The 22152-nt window shown below is 47.6% G+C and overlaps 1 protein-coding gene across 1 annotated transcript in view; it reads right to left on the bottom strand.

Moving 5' to 3' along the window:
• The window catches only part of fig4a (FIG4 phosphoinositide 5-phosphatase a), a 71559-nt gene that overhangs the window by 28379 nt on the left and 21028 nt on the right, over positions 1-22152 (bottom strand). The window contains exons 11-16 of the mRNA XM_084453777.1: positions 19175-19272; positions 17286-17419; positions 14528-14644; positions 11821-11866; positions 10029-10177; positions 8514-8680 (exon numbers count right to left, since the gene is read on the bottom strand). Coding sequence (XP_084309903.1) covers positions 8514-8680; positions 10029-10177; positions 11821-11866; positions 14528-14644; positions 17286-17419; positions 19175-19272 — 711 coding nt within the window. The remainder of the gene's footprint in view (positions 1-8513; positions 8681-10028; positions 10178-11820; positions 11867-14527; positions 14645-17285; positions 17420-19174; positions 19273-22152) is intronic.

Below are 22152 nucleotides of genomic sequence, written 5' to 3'. Positions count from 1 at the left end.
AATCTTGCAGGGAATGAGACAAAGGATGGTTATATATAAGGCAGACGTGTCTAGGTGTGTCGACCTCCTGGAGAGAGGTCATCCTGTCATAAATTAGGTTAGCACAGCTATGTGAAAGGTTGAGGGAAGTGGTGAATTACAAAGGAGGTGGTGAAACTAACATTTCTATGACAACTGAAATATAACACACACACACACACACACACACACACACACACAGCTACACATACAGTCAGTTGACATTGACATTTTATATACTAAGTACAGTCTACAAATAAGAATGTGAAGAAACTAGATGTGTAGATACATACATGTATGTATGTATGTATGTATGTATGTATGTATGTATGTATGTATGTGAATAATAGCAGTTGTATTTACCCAAATTGGACGATCTGAATGTTTTATTCAACGTTAAACCAACTGAATTCAATCACACATCCAGGTTATTGGGTTTTGTGCGGCGAGGGCCGTGAATTGAAACAAACTAGGAGTTTATATAATGTGTAAATGTGTCTGTCTGTCTTTGTGTGTGTGTGTGTGTGTGCGCGCGTCTAGCTACACGTATTGGTGGTCCGAGGAAATCTTGCCCTACTTGCCCCTGCCCTATGACGAAGGTACGTTTATTCCATCATCTTCAATCATGTGGGTGGTGTGTTGCAGATAAGTGGCATGACCTAGATATGTACCCCTATACGTTCTCCCCTTCACACATCCTGAAATACGCGCGGCCGGAACATTTCTCCGTGTAAATCCACGGGTGTTAGTGGTGGCATGCATGTATACTCCTAGACATATATATTTATACAGACTGTATGCATGTATGTACATATATTTTTTATTCTATTCTATACTGTACACATGCTGGACATATGGATGTATATGGTCCATGTTCTTCCTCTTTTTTTTATACCTACTATCTACAGTAGTGTCTTTTTTTTCCAACCTTGCTGTAATTCCACTGCTGGAACGCCAGATTTTGGGATGATTAAAGTATCTATCCTATTCAAGTTTCCGCAGGGAAAAGCTGTATATTATATATAAATATTATAAAACTGAACACGAGACCGAAGCGTGACTTCGCCGCTCCACGGCCGGTGCCGCGTTTGGCGCGTTAAGCGGGTCATCCCGCCGCACGTGCCCTTAACACGTCGGCCGGGGCTGAGGTGTGACAGGTGCCGTGTCTGGGGAGGCGCCCTCCCGCCCCCCCCGCCCCGCCCTCCCACGTGCCCCAGCAGGTGCTTAACGGCGGGAGGACAATTAAGCGGGATAGGTCGCAATTACAGCGCTCTAACCAGTCATTTCCCAATACAATTTTCTGTCTGTGGAACAGAACTCAACACACACACACACACATAAACACACGCACACACACACACACACACACGCGCACACAGGCACGCATGCTATGAATTAATAGCACATAAGTATAGGTTAGAAATTAGGTGTGTATGTGTGATGAATGAATTTGTGTGGTATGAAATGTTCATGCAATGTCCCTGAAAGTTGGCTTAGTTAACGTGTGTGTGTCTGAAACTGTGTCCATCCTTGAACAGGATTGGATGGAGGGATGATGGGGAAGGATGTGACTAAAACAAAGTAAGCTCCTGGTCCTTGCTGAAATCACACACCCTCTATGACCCCCCCCCCTCACACACACACACACACACACCTGCATATCCTGTCCTGCCCAGGGCTCAAGGACGGAGTGAGATATTCAAAAGAAAAGGAGTAGGAGGAAGAGGAGAGGAGGAATAAGAGGAGAGGAGGAGGAAGAGGAGAGGAGGAGGAATAGGAGGAGAGGAGGAGGAAGAGGAGAGGAGGAAGAGGGGGGAGAGAAGAAGAAAGAGGAGAGGAGGAGGAGGAGGGAGAGAAGGAGGAAGAGGAGGAGGAGGGAGAGAAGGAGGAAGAGGAGAGGAGGAGGGAGAGGAGAGGAGGAGGGAGAGAAGGAGGAAGAGGAGGAGGAGGGAGAGAAGGAGGAAGAGGAGAGGAGGACGAGGGAGAGAAGGAGGAAGAGGAGAGGAGGAGGAGGGAGAGAAGGAGGAAGAGGGAGAGAAGAGGAGGAATAAGAGGAGAGGAGGAGGAAGAGGAGAGGAGGAGGAAGAGGAGAGGAGGAAGAGGGGGGAGAGAAGAAGAAAGAGGAGAGGAGGAGGAGGAGGGAGAGAAGGAGGAAGAGGAGGAGGGAGAGAAGGAGGAAGAGGAGAGGAGGACGAGGGAGAGAAGGAGGAAGAGGAGAGGAGGAGGAGGGAGAGAAGGAGGAAGAGGAGAGAAAAAGAAGGAGGAGAGAAGGAGGAAGAGGAGAGGAGGAGAAGGAGGGAGAGGAGAGGAGGAGGAGAGGAGGAGGGAGAGAAGGAGGAAGAGGAGGAGGAGGGAGAGAAGGAGGAAGAGGAGAGGAGGAAGAGGAGGGAGAGAAGGAGGAAGAGGAGAGGAGGAGGAGGAGGGAGAGAAGGAGGAAGAGGAGAGGAGGAAGAGGAGGGAGAGAAGGAGGAACAGGAGAAGGAGGAGGGAGAGAAGGAGGAAGAGAAGAGGAGGAGGAGAAAGGAGAGAAGAAGGAAGAGGAGAGGAGGAGGAGGAGGGAGAGAAGGAGGAAGAGAAGAGGAGGAGGAGAAAGGAGAGAAGAAGGAAGAGGAGAGGAGGAGGAGGAGGGAGAGAAGGAGGAGAGGCAAGCGGTAAGTGAGAAGAAAATATGACCCTGTTCCATCATGGACTCGCTTGTATAACAACATAACAGAGCAGGTCTGCATTGTGCCTGATTGTTTAGCGTAGCCCTGAAGCGTTCCGGAGCCGGTATCTCACAGTAACCAACAAGAGAGACCAATAGAAAACCCTCAACCCAGGGACGACCAAGATGCATTCATTCAAAACTCATTCATCTAAAACCTCCAAAACATTAATCTATTACATGGATCCATCCAATTACATTTTAAAAAGTGCTGTAGCTACGGTACTGCACAAGAGCTTCAGAGACAAAACAGTCAAACAGTCTGACGGAGACCATCATCTCTAATGTGCCCACATTCATTTCAGTGAAAGGGCTGTTTCTCTGAGTCCAGACTCAAGGCTGCTAATGTTTTTTTCCCCCCCTCTATGCACACGACCCACTAAAACACCGTCCCCTCCTTTCCCAAAGTGATGTTCCACATCGAATCCCTCTGTTCCACATCTAATCCCTCTGTTCCACATCTAATCCCTCTGTTCCACATCTAACTCCTCTGTTCCACATCTAATCCCTCTGTTCCACATCTAATTCCTCTGTTCCACATCTAATTCCTCTGTTCCACATCTAATTCCTCTGTTCCACATCTAATTCCTCTGTTCCACATCTAATTCCTCTGTTCCACATCTAATTCCTCTGTTCCACATCTAATTTCTCTGTTCCACATCTAATTCCTCTGTTCCACATCTAATCCCTCTGTTCCACATCTAATTTCTCTGTTCCACATCTAATCCCTCTGTTCCACATCTAATCCCTCTGTTCCACATCTAATTCCTCTGTTCCACATCTAATCCCTCTGTTCCACATCTAATCCCTCTGTTCCACATCTAATCCCTCTGTTTCACATCTAATCCCTCTGTTCCACATCTAATCCCTCTGTTCCACATCTAATTCCTCTGTTCCACATCTAATCCCTCTGTTCCACATCTAATCCCTCTGTTTCACATCTAATCCCTCTGTTCCACATCTAATTCCTCTGTTCCACATCTAATCCCTCTGTTCCACATCTAATTCCTCTGTTCCACATCTAATCCCTCTGTTCCACATCTAATTCCTCTGTTCCACATCTAATTCCTCTGTTCCACATCTAATCCCCGTTCCACATCTAATCCCTCTGTTCCACATCTAATCCCTCTGTTCCACATCTAATCCCTCTGTTCCACATCTAATCCCTCTGTTCCACATCTAATTCCTCTGTTCCACATCTAATTCCTCTGTTCCACATCTGATTCCTCTGTTCCACATCTAATTCCTCTGTTCCACATCTAATTCCTCTGTTCCACATCTAATCCCTCTGTTCCACATCGAATCCCTCTGTTCCACATCTAATTCCTCTGTTCCACATCTAATTCCTCTGTTCCACATCTAATTCCTCTGTTCCACATCTAACTCCTCTGTTCCACATCGAATCCCTCTGTTCCACATCGAATCCCTCTGTTCCACATCGAATTCCTCTGTTCCACATCGAATTCCTCTGTTCCACATCTAATTCCTCTGTTCCACATCTAATTCCTTTGTTCCACATCTAATTCCTCTGTTCCACATCTAATTCCTCTGTTCCACATCTAATTCCTCTGTTCCACATCGAATTCCCCTGTTCCACATCTAATTCCTCTGTTCCACATCTAATTCCTCTGTTCCACATCTAATTCCTCTGTTCCACATCTAATCCCTCTGTTCCACATCTAATTCCTCTGTTCCACATCTAATCCCTCTGTTCCACATCTAATTCCTCTGTTCCACATCTAATTCCTCTGTTCCACATCTAATTCCTCTGTTCCACATCTAATTCCTCTGTTCCACATCTAATCCCTCTGTTCCACATCTAATTCCTCTGTTCCCCATCTAATTCCTCTGTTCCACATCTAATCCCTCTGTTCCACATCTAATTCCTCTAACTCACTCGATACCATCGTTATCTCTTCCAGCGCGGTAACTTGCGCAAGAGACGCGCGACAAAGAGACTCCTGTGTGAATGGATGACACCCTAAGAAATACAGTCGCGGGTTAAGAGAGGCAATTACAAAGTGTAAAGGTTTGAAGAAGAACAGAGAGAAAAGGGTGTGTGTGTGTGTGTGTGTGTGTGTGTGTTTGAGAGGGGGGCGGCCAAAATTAGCATTCCATTTAGCATTCCGAGTTCCGTGTCGGCGCCGCTGACCTGGCGTCTTCTGGCCCGACGCGATGAGAGGCGGACAGCGGGAACGGGGCGTGGCGCGGACCAGGAGGTCAGGCAACTGGGTCAAGGGCTCCCGCCGCCACCCGCCCGCCGCCCAATCACACTTGACCGCTGAGACCCGGAGCGAATAATCATCAACTCTCTCTCTCTCTTTCAGAGAATGACGTCAACGCTCGTCACCAAGCCCCATGTCAGAAGGTTCATCTCCAATGAAACCCAGACGCCCCTCCCCCACTTCACTGTGTGTGTTCACTGAACGTTACACGTGACGAATAAAACCTGAGTCTGAAATATCTGAACAGGAGGGTATTTCTTCAATGAAAGAACAGCAAGGAATGACGGTGAAGGCTTTTCTCTGCGTCAAAGTTCGACTCTTGCTGAGTAGTTTCCCAGACGCTTGTGAGAAACAAACCATCTAGCGCACGTCCAGATCAGGTCAGCCCCTCTCGTATTAACCGGCGGTTGTCCGCGGGCGGCGTCGGACACTCGGGACCTCCGAGCGCATCACTCGACCGCGGCCGCTGCGCGGTGATTGGCTGATTGGAGTACAACTTCCGCTAATGACAATAATGTCGAGCTCCGAGGGAGTGAGCAATCTACGAGGCATTACCGCCACCTCCGAGACCCGGTGAGGACCCAGTGCGTCTGCGTGCTTGCGTCAGTAAAACCGTTCCAGCGCCATTACAAGGCGATAAACCCAACCTCATATTAGCTAAAGTAATCATCCTCTTCCAATACAACTTTTAATATCCTTCAAGACCCGCTCGTCCTTGGGGCTGAAACGTGGTGACTCACTCGTATCACCCTCGACCAAAAGAAGAAGCGTATTTCGGCACGGCTTCTGTCGCCGGCGCCGATGTCCTCGGCGAGCTATGACAGGTCTATCGAGCTATGACAAGTCTATCGAACTATGACCAGTCTATCGAACTATGACCGGTCTATCGAGCTATGACGGGTCTATGGAGCTATGACGGGTCTATCGAACTATGACAGGTCTATGGAGCTATGACGGGTCTATCGAACTATGACAGGTCTATCGAGCTATGACGGGTCTATCGAGCTATGACGGGTCTATGGAGCTATGACGGGTCTATCGAACTATGACAGGTCTATCGAGCTATGACGGGTCTATCGAACTATGACAGGTCTATCGAGCTATGACAGGTCTATCGAGCTATGACGGGTCTATCGAGCTATGACAGGTCTATCGAGCTATGACAGGTCTATCGAGCTATGACAGGTCTATCGACCTATGACCGGTCTATCTAGCTATGACGGGTCTATCGAGCTATGACAGGTCTATTGAGTCATGAAGGGTCGTGACAGGTGTACGGTTTACGGGAAGAGCGGCGATGTCCTCCCCCCCTCCTCAGCCTCCGTGTGATTGGTCGAGTGGTGGTTTTACCGCGTCCCCACGTTTTACAGGAGGACTTTGTGCGCGTGTGTGTGTGTGTGTGAGAGAATGTGAGAGAGAGAGAGAGAGAGAAAGAGAGAGATGTTTGTTCAAATTGCCTTGAAAAAAAAAGAGTCTGCGATTGCGGTGCGTTGGTGCGTGCGCGACACAAACATGCACACAGACACGTGTGTGTGTGTGTGTGTGCGCGTGTGTGCGCGGCAATCAGCCGTCCTCTGTAATGCATCCCAATCCACTCTGCCGAGCAGTGTGAAGTGAAGGAGACGGTAATTTTGAGCGGAGCGGGGGAGCATTCCGGAGGCGAGCGCAACAGCAACATCAACAATAACAACAATAAACAACAACAGCAGCAGCAGTAGCTCCCACACTGGGGAAATCTACTGCAGCGACAGGAGCCACGTAGCTCCAGGTGGTTATGCCATCAGCTTCTCAAGTGAGCTTTAAGAATATAATGACAGAATCTATGACCCTGGGGACCGATAAGGTACGACCTACCTCCCTACCTAATATAATATCACGCTCCTTTTTTACTGGAAATCTTAATTCGCCGAGATTCAATTGCCATTGAGCTTCGATGAAAATAGTCTCAATCAACCAATTAACCGGCCTTAATGACCGCAGGCCCGTCACTCTGACCTCTGTAGTAATGAAGGTCTTCGAGCGCCTTGTTCTGCTGCGCCTCAAATCCATCACAGACCCACTCCTGAACCCTCTACAGTTCACCTACAGAGCAAACGGGTCAGTGGACGACGCAGTAAACATGGTCGTTCACTACATTCTACAGCATCTGGAACACGCAGGCACCTACGCCAGGATCCTGTTTGGAGATTTCAGCCTTGCCTTCAACACCATCCTCCCGCCCACACCGGAGTACGAGCTCTCCCAGCTGCACGTGCCCGACTTTACCTGCAGGTGGGTCACCCACTTCCTGTCCGACAGGAAACAGTATGTGAAGCTGGGCAAAGCCGCCGAGAAAGTCACTTACTGTAAACATGACCACTTGAATGTATTCTATGTATAGGACCTGAATGTATGTATAGGGCGCACCGCGCACACACATCACGCCGCACACACACACACACACACACACACACACACATACACACTCATCTACACACTCACTGTATAAACTGACTGTGCTACCTTTTGTACCTTGCTCTTTTCTTTAGCTTATCCTTCTTTTGCACTAGCTTTTGCACTCGCCATTTGCACTGTCCTGTCTTTGTACTGTCCTGTCTCGTTCCTGCACCCTGTCCAACGTTGTCTAAATGCTACGCCGGAAAGCAAATTCCTAGCCCGTTGTGAAACTGCAGTAGACTCGTTCTGATTCTGGAACAGAGAACATAGGTTCATGAGCTCATTAGCGCGCGACGCTAGCTGGGGCCGTTTCAGCCGAGGGAGAGAACGGGGCGTCCGCCACAGTCCACCATTAGTGTCCCGCGTAATGCAGCTGTTATGATATGGACGCATACTGTACTGTGTGTGCGTGAATGTGTGTGTTAGCGAACACGAGAATGGGAGAGAGAGAGAGAGGGGGGGAGGGCGGGGCGGGGGTAGTGTACATTTGATGTATATGCTCATTAAAAAGTGCCAGGCGCCGTACGCGTGGGAAACACAGCCATTATTGATTTCCTTGGAAAGGGAACATTTTCGGGCGAGGGGGGCTGGGGTGAGGGGGGTACGACGGAATGCTCTTATGCGTGTGTATGCATATGTGTGTGTGTGTGTGTGTGTGTGCAGGGAGGAAAGTGAGTCTGCATTTCCATGGTTATGCCGGACCAGGGGGTCCGGTGTGGGTGGGGGTCAGACCGTGGGGGGGCAGTGCTAGGGCGACCGTCGAGTGGGGGGGGGGGGGGGGGGGTTAGTGAATGCATTAGTGTCGCCGCGCTAAATGGAATTGCAATCAGGAGGAAGTGAGTAAAGATGGAGGACACGAAGAGGGCACGGCTGACGGCGTTCGGACGCATGCTGGTTCACGCCGCCTCTCTCCTTCTGCCTCGTTCACGGCACTCGTCTTGGGTTGTACTGACAGAACTGTGTGCCAGGGGTGTGTGTGTGTGTGTGTGTGTGTGTGTGTTGTAAGGAGGGCTTTTCCAGTTGAACTGAGACAGCTACAGAGTAAGATAGGAAACGGCCTGACTCGATAGATGTGAGTGGGTGGGTGAGATGAGGTGTGTGTGTGTGTGTGTGTGTGTGTGTGTGTGTACCTGAGAAGGCGTTGCTGTAGTAGCGAGAGAGCGTCTGCATGATGTCTTTGGAGTGCTGTGTCCAGGGGGCGATCTTGCGGTAGGTCTTCACCCTGTGGACCAGCTGGGATCCTCCGTACTGCAGAGAGAGGGTGTCACCGTGGTCCTCATACAGCTCCTCGAACAGCCTGGAACACACACACACACACACGCATACACACGCATACGCACACACACACACGGATACACACACACACACACACACGCAAACACGCATACACATACATACATACACACACACACACGCATACGCACGCATACGCAGACACATGCATACACACACACACACACACACGCATACGCACACATACGCAGACACACGCAGACACATGCAGACACATGCATACACACACAGGCATACATACACACACAGACCCACACACACACGCATACATACAGTACACACACACACACACACGTCAAAGGTCAAGCCCAGGTCAGGGGACTAGGTGGCAGGAGGAGAACATCAGCATCTTAAATGTGCGTTGTTCCGCGGTCTAAACCTTGGCAGTGCTGCGACTGAGAACCCATAACCTTTCACTCTATTTTACACCATCTGTTCATTTTTTATTATTTTACTTTGACTTTCTTTTTAATCTGCTCTCATTGTGTTTATATGATTATTATGTTTTCATCCATCTCTTTTTATAGAAAGCGATTTGTGCTACATTGATTTGTATGAATTGTGCTATATAAATAAAATGACACTGACATTTAACAACCATTCAGAAACCACGATTCTCCCTCTTAATCACCTATTGTATTTTTAGATTACTAATGTTGCATTTTGCCTTCAGCACTAGATTATGCTAGATTATGTACTCACTTGTTTTAGAAAGGAGATGCACTTGTGAGGAGTAGTACATTGGCTTTCCTCCGTTAAATGCATTGTAAGTGGCTTTGGTTAATGTAATAGATACATTCAAATAAGTTTATTCTCTGTTCAAGACATGATCATAGGAAATCCACATTGTGAATCCTGTGTGTTAAACAGTGATGCAGCCGTCTCCTGTCTCCTCCTAGTTCATCTTTGACCTCTGTAAATGTTCACTTCAGATGTTGACCCTCAGACCCAGCCTACTCACTGATAATAGGTCAGTGAAGTTTTGAATATGCATGTATGGTCACACCCACAGTGTTTATAATGCTCTGTTTTGAGGATAATCTTTGCTCTTGGTGGATTTTCCTTTCTCTGAGAGCCCTCGTGAACTATTTGGAGTAAAAGTAACCATCTTGGACCTTGGCATTCTCCACTACTCTTTTCTTAATTATTAGAATCAATCTATAGCAATAAAAGCATCAGCTAAACGGCTGTAATGTACTGTAATGTAATGTAACCTGAACCGCAGCCAAACTGTCGTGGTTTAGTCTCCGTTTTTGGATAAAAGCGTCAACTAAATGACTGTAATGTAATTTAATTGAATGTCTCCGGTACGTTCACAAGCAGGCCTCTCTGGGGAGGCGGGGGCTTCGTACCTGACACAGTCCGTATCGAATTGGAGCTTGGGCTTGTCAATCATGCCCAGGGCGTAGAGCTGGTAGGCCAGCGCACACTTCCCCACCATGAACTGGGCGGTGTTGGTCCGGTCCAAGCAGTCCACACAGTTGGTCCTCAGGACTCCGGTCTACAGTAGGACAAGGGGGAAAGAACGGCGTGGTTTGTGTTTGCGCTTTGCTCTGATGTTGTTTGTTGTTGTTGTTGTTGTCAGTGCTTGACTTGGGAGTGAAATAAGTGCTGGTACTCAAAGTTTAGGATTAGGTTATAGAGTGGTGAGGTCTGATGTCAATTCGTAGGCTGAAAAGATGCTTATTCATTGAAGATGAATTCTGAAGCCCTTGTTCTGAGGTCGATGTTGTTGAGATATGCTAACCGTTATCTTCAATGATGTACAGTATTTTTTTTAACCTTTATTTAACCAGGCAAGCATTTTAAGAACAAGTTCTTATTTACAAAGGCGGCCTGGCAAAAAGCAAAAGCCTCTTGAGGGAAAGGGGTTAGGGGGCCAAAGTCTGGCAGTTTTTTTTTCTCACTTTTAAAACAAAACATTCCCATATTCCGGGAGTCTCTGTTAAACACAGACCTTATTTTCGGCATTTTTTCGCAAATCCTATTCATTTTTCCCCCATAGGGATTTTGGACTACACACCAAATGGCAGCGATGCCAACTTAAAGCCTACAGAACGACAGAAAGAGGGCATCAGGTTCACCCCTCTACCGAGGTGCAGGGGGGCTCCACTATACATCTGGGCTCCACTTCTATAAGGAGGTGCGCTGGAGCATTGGAGACGCTGGGACTCAGAGCTCCTGCTCAAGTCAAGCACCCAGCTGCTGCTGCATAGCCCACGCCGTTAATATGCCCCCTTCTCTGCACGCGGCTCGACTCGAGAGAGCGAGAGAATAACGATATTGTATAACGATCTCAATGACCGAAAAGGCTTAAAAGATTAAAATCCGGCGCTGCGACTGGCTCAAATGGGTTACCGTGATGTCCGGACGTCATCCAAGCACGGCGCGACCTCTTGACTCAGATGTGACATCTCCTCTCTTATCAGAGCTAACATCTCCTCTCTTAACAGAGCTGATATCTCTCTTAACAGAGCTGATATCTCCTCTCTTAACAGAGCTGACATCTCCTCTCTTAACAGAGCTAACATCTCCTCTCTTAACAGAGCTGATATCTCTCTTAACAGAGCTGATATCTCCTCTCTTAACAGAGCTGACATCTCTCTTAACAGAGCTAACATCTCCTCTCTTAACAGAGCTGATATCTCTCTTAACAGAGCTGATATCTCCTCTCTTAACAGAGCTGACATCTCTCTTAACAGAGCTGATATCTCTCTTAACAGAGCTGATATCTCTCTTAACAGAGCTAACACCTCTCTTAACAGAGCTGATATCTCCTCTCTTAACAGAGCTGACATCTCTCTTAACAGAGCTAACATCTCCTCTCTTAACAGCGCTAACATCTCCTCTCTTAACAGCGCTAACATCTCCTCTCTTAACAGAGCTGATATCTCCCCTCATGGGAGGAGGCAGACTTGGCTCAATTCAAGGCCATTGCTCCGACAAGCCTCATCACTTCTTTTGACTGGCTACAGCAGCTACTCCACTGTATAATGGCTATATATATATACCATTATATATAATGGTTTTACAAGCATGCACGCTCCACAAGACTCTGCCCCTGAAGTGCCCCTAGTAAAATGGACTTTTGTTGAATGGTGTGTGCAGGACTGTTTTCTGGGTTTTCACGTCACCAAACTGTACCTGGACGCGTCCACTCTGAGTTAGGCGCCCACCCAGGTCTCTCCACCTGAGGAGAGACAAACGTGTTGGAAATCAAAAGCAGACTCCCCTGAGAAGCTCTGTCAGTTTCACACACGAAGAGAGAAACGTGTTGGAAGTCAACAGCAGACTGAGGAGTTTAGACAGTTTTACACATTTTCTTAGTACTCAAACCTTGGGTCACTGTGTAGGACTTTTCAGAATAACTCTGTCCTGACTCCACATTGTAATAATAATAATAGTAATAATAATAATAATAATAATAAATATATTTGTATAGCACCTTTCATACAAAAAATGCACCTCAAAATGCTTTGCAACAAAGAAGCATGACATGCACATAAAAATAGACATAAAATGAACAAGGAAAATAAGATGGTAGATACAACCCAATAAAAAGAAGATTCAAAAGAAAGTTGTAAAAGTGAAGAAACCGAGATTTTTTAAAAGGAGTTCCTCGAATCACAAGATGGAGGATGAAACTGACTGAAACGCACGCCTGACACTCGGACTGAATTCCTATCACGTTTCACCTCATCATTCAGTCTGAACAGGCTCCAAATGCAGCCATTTTCCTTGCCGAAGGAGTCCTCAGTGATTGGTTCATCCCCTGACCAATCGCCTTGCGCAGTTTGATTAAAAGGACGCATACAAAGAATGGTGATTGGCCTGGTTTAAATTCCAAACAAGAGATCACTCTGGGTGAGACCATTTCCAAACCGCGAATCTCATTAAGAAAATTCCAATTCAGGGGATGAAGCCAGGCTGAAACGCACGCCTAATCCGAAATTCCTCCGTCCTACAGGCCTTCGTCGAAATAGGAATGTGTTATTAAATGACCCGCCTGGTTAAATAAATAAACAAATGCACAAACTATGTAAAAGCCCAAAGCCCTGAAGAATCCAGCGGAATACTTTGCTCAACACATCCCACCTCTCTCCTACGGATTAAGATTCCTGCCCGTCACTTCCTTGTTATATTGGAATGAGACCCGGTAGCCCCAGTGTTTTATGTAAATCATCAAACATCAATGCCTTGTTTTCCCTGGGTGGACTGAAACAGTAAGACCCAAAAGACCTCCTGTGTGTGTGTGTGTGTGTATGTGCGTGTGTGTGCGTGTGTGTGTGTGGTGCTGGAGGTAAGCCTATCAGTCCCACAGGATGCTTGGAGCAGACTCTTGTTTATGTATAAGTCTGTTTAAACACAAGGCCAACAGGAAACATGCTACCTGGCCTCAACACAAATCCAACCTGCAGATCCATTTAACTCCTATTCTCTCCATCCCTACCTCGTCTCCGTCTTCAGCCCTTCCTGTCGAGACCAATGACATTCTCCTAGGCTGCATTCCGAATAGCATACTTCCATACTATATAGTATGCCAAAAGGTAGTAGTATGTAGTATGTCAAAATATATAGTATGCCACATGCAGTATGGCAAAAAATACCAGGATGTCCTACCACATCCGGTCGTGTTTTGCAGTTAATGCAAACCAGCAGACTTTCTGGCTATTCTGACCCACAATCCCATGCGCAGCGGAAATTCCGTCATGTGCGACGCTTTACGGACTTGCGACGGACGTGGTCGACCTCCGACTGGTCATCGCCGGTCGACCTTAACTCGTCATCACTGTAAATGTTTTCACTCAGTGTTTCACGAGTATAAATAAAGCTTTGAAATGAAATGAAAACGTCCAAGACCCAACGTTAGGACAAAGCGGCAAGCGGTAGTGTGCCGATTGTATGCGTACTGCGTGCAAAGTACGTACTTCCTAGGGTCGGCTGTAGTACGTACTGCTGGTAAAAGGTTGAAGAGTGCGGTTCAGAACACAGCCTGAAGACTAATTTGAGTGAGACAGGGACGCGCCGGTGGTTGAGCCCCGGGAGGTGGGGGGGGGTGGGGTAGGGGACAGGAGGAACGGAGGGACGGATGAGGGAACGAGGGATGAGTACATGCGCGAGCAGAATGGGCACAGCGTTTGCCAGAGCATTTCTCGCCCTCAAGCTGAGGCTGGAATGGACTCAACGACCCGCTGAGGACAAGAGAGGGTGGGCTATGCGTGTGTGTGTGTGTGTGTGTGTGCATCTGTGCCCGCCCCGTCTCGGCGCGCGTCTGCATTTATAGGGATAGGTTGTTTGCAATGATGGCCGATAAATACAGGCATTAGCATGGCCGCCTAGTTATGTTACTAAATGGTAATGTCAATGCATATGATTAACATGCGTGCGGCCGCTGAGGGAGCCAGTCGACGGCGGTATGAGCTGCCATCCTCCGAGCCTGTTAGGGCCAGCCTCATACATGACTATTCAGCAGGACCGCTCCGATATCCACCCATATCTGTAGGGAGTTTCCAAATTGAACGCTATGGCTGAAGGCGCATGTCTCTGAATATGAATCATTTATGTAAAGAAAGAAAAAAAACACGTTGTTTATTCATTGGAATAAACAAAGGTGTACTTATATACTGTGAGAGTTGACAGAAAGGGATGGATGTGTGTGTGTGTGTGTGTGTGTGTGTGTACTTATACTGTGAGACAGCTAAGGGATGGTGAGTGTGTGTGTGTGTGTGTGTGTGATGTGTGTGTGTGTGAGCGCGTGCGTGTGTGCATGCGTGTACTTATACTGTGAGACAGCTAAGGGACGGTGTGTGTGTGTGTGTGTGCGCATGTGCGCGTGCAACCCAGGGCTCACCTCTCGTCCGGCCGGAGGGTGTGGCAGTAGAAGTCGGCCCGGTTGACGAAGAAGCCGGTTCTCTTGACCACGTTCTCCGCTATCATGCTGAGACGGTCCAGAACGTTGCACTGCTTACTGAGGAGGGGAGGGGGAGGGGGATGGAGACGGAGGGACGGAAACAGAGAGAGACGGAGAGAGAGAGAGAGAGAAAGAGAGAGAGAGAGAGAGAGAGAGAGAGAGAGAGAGAAAGAGGGATGAATATTTGGAGGACGGAGAGAGAGAAAAGGAGAGACAGAAAAGGAGAGAAAAGGAGAGAGGAAAAAGGAGAGAAAAGGAGAGAGAGACAAGGAGACAGACAGAAAAAGGAGGGTATAAGAGGAAGAAAAAACAGTAGTCAAACAAAAAAAGTGTGGGGAGACGTGGGAGGAGAGACAGAGAGAGACTCCAATTACTGGAGCGTTCAACGTTTTGTTTTCCCTTCGGGGACAGCGACAGATGTCTTACAGCGCCGCGGCTGCCAAGGCGCCGTGATCCACGGTCCGCGGTCGGACTCGTTCACGCGCGCTCGCTCGCAGACCGCGGGTTCACCGAGAATACCACAGCTGTGGGGGAAAAAAAACTAGTTACCCGGGGAGCGCTAAACACGTGCGGTGCGCCCTCGGACGTTTCCATGGCTACGACGGCACTTGAGCCGAGTGATTGGACATTGAAAAACCACGGGGCTTTGTGGGAAATATGCCGCAGCGATGTAGCGCGATATGGCTCCTGACAGGGCTTATAAGGCGGTTGATGGATGGATGGGCGGCAGAGGGAAGGTAGTGGTTGATTACATGAATGTGCTCACGGCTCTCTCCTCTGAACACCCTTTAATATTCTCCCTTTGGGTTGTACCCCTGGTTAGGGCTGGGTTTAAAAAATCGATTCATCGATTCTGAATCGATTCTGAATCAAATGATTCTGAATCGATTCATGAATCCCAAAATCGATCTTTTATTTAATGAATTAATGAATAAATGAAGGAATGAATAGTTCATTCATTCATTCAATGATTCATTCATTTTTGGAAATCAGTATCGATACCCAGCCCTAGTATTGATGTGTTGCATAACTTGGCAGTCATGTAATTAAGGTTACAGCTAAAAAAAAACAGGTTTTAGTAACACTAACCGAATCGATATTGAATCGAATCGAATTGAATCGTGATAATCGATTCCAAACCTGGTGAATCGGAATCGAATCGATTCTTGAAATTCGACTCGATACCCGGCCCTACCCCTGGTGAACCTACAGTTCATATTCACGTTCATGTAACTGGCCAGTAGGGGTTTAACAATATATAGTGCCACAATATATCGCGATACAGAAACGTCACAATACGTATCGTCAAGGTGAAAACAATATTGTGATATGTTTATTGTATATCAGTGAATGCTGGCTACACAGCGCTGGTAACAATCATGTCTTTTGTCTCTAGGCCTATCCGTGATATTACAACAGTTAAGCTCTACATTCACAAAGTGTAGTGGAGTAGAAATGTGGAGAAATGCACTATTGGTGTGAACAGCAGCACTACTGCAACGCTTCACACCTGCCCTTAGTGTATCGTATCGTATTGTTATCGCCAACCCAATATCGTGTATCTCATCGTATCGTGAGATTAGTGTATCGTTACACCCCTACTGGCCAGTGTGATGTGTCTCAGGCCTCCCCACGAAATCCCCCAAACTTTTTTTTATTTTATTTTTTTTTAAAGAAAAGTCGTTTTTCGTTTTTTTGCCGTATTATGTTTTGAAGAAGGTACACAATATAACAAAAACATTTGTAAGATCACTAAATGCTATTAGTCTGTTAGCAAGTTTTATTCCCACCCCAAACAACATTAGTAAGATCACTAAATGCTATTAATCTGTTAGCAAGTTTTATTCCCACCCCCACTACCTGCCTGTCTGAGGTGAGAAAAGGTCAAAATCTTTAAAGGGGGAGTTTGCTGATTTTAGGTCCACCAACTTTCAAGTAAGCATATCTTATTCAGCTGTTGTCAAGTGACACACCATTTGAAAGTTTACAATCTGCACTTTCATTTTATTTCCATTATCTGAAAATTGACCTTGCGTTATATTAGGCACAAAACACCAGCTCCTCTCACATATGTGCTTATTCCAGGTACCTGATGTACCCAAGGGTTGTGTGCTGACAGTGAAGCTGCTAAGCTGCAATTCTTTGCGTTCTTTAGGTGTTGGAACTACGTCGACATTAGGCTAAGGCTAAACAACATTGATACAGAAGAGTTGCTGTGTGCACATCCAACCTGTCTTTAGGCCAGAACACAGCTTGAATCATAGAGGCAAAGGATATCCACACACTGGATTATGGCTCCCGGTTACTTCATTCAACAATGAGAAATGTTTTCATCCAGCGGGAAATGTTTTTCCTGTCGAAGACCCTGCTGGATCGAATCGTTGCTTGAATTAAGTACTGGTAGCCATGATCCAGTGTGCGGATATCCTTTTCCTCCAACAAACAACGTTGATAGCCACATCTACCGAGCTGGGGAGACTTCTGGCCCCCGCAGGGCCCCCTTGGCGTAGCTGGATGCCAAGCTAACTAGACTCAGCTGAAGCTGGCCGACTGGCCCCTAGGTCCCTCTTGGTGGACCGTCGCTCGATGCTAAGCTAACTAGCGTAGGCTAAGCTATGCTAACTGGCATAGGCTAAGCTAAGCTAGCTAACGTAGGCCAAGCTAAGCTCGCCGAGCGGCCGGGACGTCGGCGCCGTACCTCTTGGTGTAGCGGGCCATGTCCCAGGCGATGTAGTCGATGCAGTGGTCGGGGGGGAGGAACTGGTTGAGGTTGATCACGGCGGGGTAGAGCTCCTCGCTCAGGATCTTCTCGTGCTTCCTCTTCTCCCTCTTCTGCACACAGACGAGGACGGGACAAAACGAAGGCAAGGACAATGGATTTAGGAAGTAAATCGAATGAAGCTTTATTTATATAGCTCATTTCATACATGAAGAAAACAAAATACTTTTAGCAGAGAGAAAGGGGGCGGGGGGGTGCATATATACTGATCCTACTCCTCATTTTCCAGAGGGAAGCAAAAAAACAGTTCATCCATTTCAGCCAATATAGAAGAAGACGAGAAGAGACCAGCTCCTGGACAAAAGCAGACGGGCTCCTGAGTAGAATAGACTACTTTCACTGAGACACCAAGCTTCATTTTTTCTTTTTTTATGTACAAAGCAAAATGTTCTTGGCAATGGGGGAAAAAATGTGGCAAGCGCCCCCAGATGGAGGGCCCTGGTACAGACGGATGGATAAACAAACGCACTCACAACGTACACGGGTTGAACCAAGGTCCCTGGTGGGGGACAATGATTACATGTTTGCAGTGGGGAGGGAATCGCATTGTTGGTAGCCCCCCCCTCCACAACACCATTACAAGCAAGACCATTTTTAAACCGCAAGCACCCATTTGCAGCAATATAGTACCTGTACACAAAAACATGCTATTTTCTATTGTATGAGTCACTCATAAACATGTTTTCATTTCCTTCGCATGGGCTCAGCACTCAGAGTTCGTTTCTGCAAGTGTACGGTATGTCGTCACGTGTGTATGAGACATAACGCGTGACTAAAACACACGTGCATACACACACACAGGAGTGTGTCGGTCGGGGCTCCCCGTGTTAGGCGTGACTCCACACTAATAAGGCCATTTTCCCAAAAACAAGGGGAGCTGATGAGGGGTCGCAAGGCCAGGCACGCGCGCGCACACACACACACACACACATAAAGGTAGACAGGTGTGCGCACGCACAAACACACACACACAGGTAGACATGAATGTGCCACACATACAGGCACACACAGAGGTGTGCACACACACAGAGGTGTGCGCACATACACACACACACACACACACATACAAACACACACACACACACACACAAATCCCCTCCCGGGCCACGCAACAAGAAGGCTGAGAAGAATTTGCGAGGTCATGTTTCATTTTCTCTGGCATTTTCCGGCCTGGACTGCGCGATGAGGTCGCCACGCCACGCGGCCAGTAACACCTCGCTTGGCTTAAAGGCCATCGTTATTTAACAGTTTTTTTTCTCTGCTTTGTTCCTCTTTTCCTGTGCAGTACACCCTCCTCCTCTCTTCTCCTCCTCCGCTCGGCGGGGGGGGAAAGGACTCCCCTCAGACTCCCCCTGGAAGCACATGTCAGGCGCCGCTGTGCGCAGCTGAGGGTCTTTTGTCTGAGACAACGTGAGGTGGACACCTGAGCACCGAGGGGGCAGGATCACTCAGACCGCTGGTTTGACTTACGTAACCGTGTGAGCAGACAGGCTAAATCTAGAGGATGTTGTGTGTGTGTGTGTGTGTGTGTGTGTGTGTGTGTGTGTGTGTGTGTGTGTGTGTGATGTCCGAGCATGTTTGACCCCATGGCTCTGTCCTTAGTCACTTCCTCCACTGTGGAACAACAGTCTGTAGACATCCAGTTTAACTTAAACAGTGTGTGTGTGTGTGTGTGTGTGTGTGTGTGTGTGTGTGTGTGTGTTTGTATGTGTGTGTATGTGTGTATGTGTGTTTGTATGTGTGTATTTGTGTTTGTGTGTGTGTGTGTGTGTGTGTGAGGACGTGAAGTGGTTTCTCGGAGTGGTTACCTTGACTAGGTTGAGGATAATGATTGGCGAGCCGAAGCGTTGCAGCATCTGGTCGAAGTGGAGAGCAGCCACGTGGGCGTAGGGGTCAGCCTGGTCCACTGGGAGAGGTCAAAGGGTCAGAGGTCAATAATTGTAGAAGTGACATCACTGTGTTGTCATTGCCAATGCATTAAAGAGTTCAGTGTTTTCTTCTAGCAAACTGTAACCATGAGTGGTCAGTTCAGTCAGACACCTCAACATTTCAGACAGTAACAACCGTTCCTGGACACGATTAAGCTTTACTCTGGAACAAGAGATTTTTAATGGATGATCTGTGTGTGTGTGTGTCTGTATTGCATATTTGAGTATTAGTATACATATTTATGTATACTGTATGTATGCATTTCTTGTAATTTAATTTAATCTATTATGTATTATGCTCTATGTATATTCTTTATTCTGCTGTACTTTTTTTTTTTTTCCACTGCTGCTGTACTTTTTTCCACTGCTGAAACACCCAGTTTCACCCACGGGGATGATTAAAGTATCTATCTGTCTCTTTCAGCAGCCCAGATCACTTAGGTTTGCCTACATGTGGCGGGCCAGGAACTAGGCTTATCAAGCAGGCAAAAGTTTGACAGATCCGATGTTTCATAAGGCCAACTAAAAGGTTTTCCTGGGTTTACTGAAGCGTTGCTTCCAGAGCATGCCCTGACAACAAGCCCTAACAACAAGCCCATCTCCCTCACCGCACCTCCTCGGCGAGCGGCGTCGTCCTCTTTGTCGTCATCCTTTCTCTCATCTCTCCTCCATTTGAAATCCTAACGGTTCCATTCACAGCACACACAGGCCACATCCGCAGCTGCTCGCCGCCAAGCCCGGCCAATCAGGAAGCTCGGAAAAAGATCGGACATGTACCTCTCTCATGATCGCTCGGCGGCGAACACACACGCACACAAAGAATGGCCCGCCATCTTTGATGACCGTTTCCTTCACAAGAGGATAACAAGCCGTTGCAACAGTAAACATGTTGTCTCCCACCCACGGTGCTCCTTTGTGGGAATGAGTGGAAATGTAATATTTTCATCATGAATATGAATGTGCTTTTAACAACGCACACTAGACGGAACAAGTGTTTCCCAGAACGAGAAACGGGGCAAATGAAACCGATTGGTCAGAAGCTGCTTATGTATCATACCGTGTCATCCTTTGATTTACCTGCGTACGCTCGGGCATTTCACAAAAGCAGGAACAGCACCGGCCCTAACTGTATCTGCTCCGCGTTGCCACGACGCAAGCAAAAAAAACTGTACATTGCGTCTTCGCCGGACTTTTTGAGGAGAGTCATTTGCGCGGTTTTCTGGATTTCCAGAATTGAAAGGAAGTGCTTATGCCACACATGCGCAAATTTACCACTTGTCTCCCGTTTACGCCCATGCTATGTGAGCGAAGGGCATTCTCATCTTCGCCTGAACTTTGACCTTCGAAATCAGAGCCGTAACCGATAGCAAAGAGGGGCGTGCGGTTGTCCCCCCTCACTTGGCTGCGGTTTTCACATCCTGCGCTGTCCCCGTTCAGCACGACAAGACACGGATTTCGCCACGGCGGGAGGTGGTGGCGGTGATGACATCACACACGAAGCGAGGACAGAGGAACCTTCCCACGCCTCCTTCCCGACCGAGCTATTCACCTACCAGGCCGTAAACAACTGACCAGCTCGTGTACAACGGGGCATTTCAAAATCAAGGATGGTGATGTAAACAAGGTGCAGTAATATGTCTACGGGCCAGGCAGCTCTGTGCTCTTATCATAATCACGACAGTCTAGACGCTTGACCTAAATTTCTAACGAGTCTCTATATCACAGGGCCCGGCTTCATTCACGATAATTGGATGTAATTGGGTGATGGGGGCGCTTTAAATAGGTTGGAATACGTGTTCGTCTCTACTCCCTGTTGGGGCCAACATTTCAAAGGAAAGATGGAGACGAAAAAGAGTACTTAAATTCTGCTTGAGGATTCTGGAACACGGCGCACCCATGTGCTACAGTTTGACCGTAAGGATGTGCCTGACCAAGACCTTATAGGTCGAAACGTTGAGGACAGTGAGTGGATATTCGTCTTTTCCTAATTGACCACTTTTTTTTAAATCCTGCACCAGTGGAATAATGGATGTGCGTGCATTGTTGGACTACATACAGTTTGACCTCTACCCTATGGTTTGATCTTTGGCCCCCGAAGGCGCCCGCAGGTTCAGCTCAAGCCGATCAGTCCTTCAGCACAGTTGCATCTCTGGTGAAATCTTTTAACTGGTGATGATTTAAAAGCAGAGCTCAAGGAGCTTGAGGTTTCAGGGAGGAACTTGGATTCTGCATCACATCTGTCTTTTGGCTGGAAATGCCAGTCTGGGAATGACTGACGGCAAGATTGCGGAAAAGGATAAGGTAATCGCACACACACACATCTTGGGGACTCGCTTTGCATCTCTGCCTTATGCTGGTAAATGTCACCTTAAAGCAGACTGAATGGAAACCAGGTGAAGGAAAGATAACTAATATAATTCAATACAGTTCTGCATCTCTCTCTCTCTCACACACACACGCACACACACATGCACACACACATGCACACATACACGCACGCAGCAGTCCTATCTGCAGCCTCTCCTTCTCGATCCCAGATGGAACGAGGAGTGGAGAGAGAGGAGTGCGAGGAGGGAGGGATGATGTAGATCGGGAGGTAGAGCGGCCGGTTGGGGATCGAGCGGTCCCCTGGTTCGATCCCCAAGTGTCCTTGAGCAAGACACTGAACCCCAAAATCACTCACGTGCGGCACGGTGGCGCAGTACCTAGTACTGTCAGCAAGGTCTCCGGGCCTATGTTCTCCCTGCGTTCACAAGGGTTTCCTCTCAAAGCGCCCAATCCGAAAAACGCGCAGAAGAACAGATGCTCTTCAGTCCGGTCCCTGACCAAGACCTGGACTGAGCACTTGGACGCCATGA

This window comes from Borostomias antarcticus (assembly GCF_949987555.1).
Source record: "Borostomias antarcticus genome assembly, chromosome: 19".
NCBI lineage: Eukaryota > Metazoa > Chordata > Actinopteri > Stomiiformes > Stomiidae > Borostomias > Borostomias antarcticus.
This window is presented reverse-complemented; position numbering and strand designations above follow the sequence as displayed.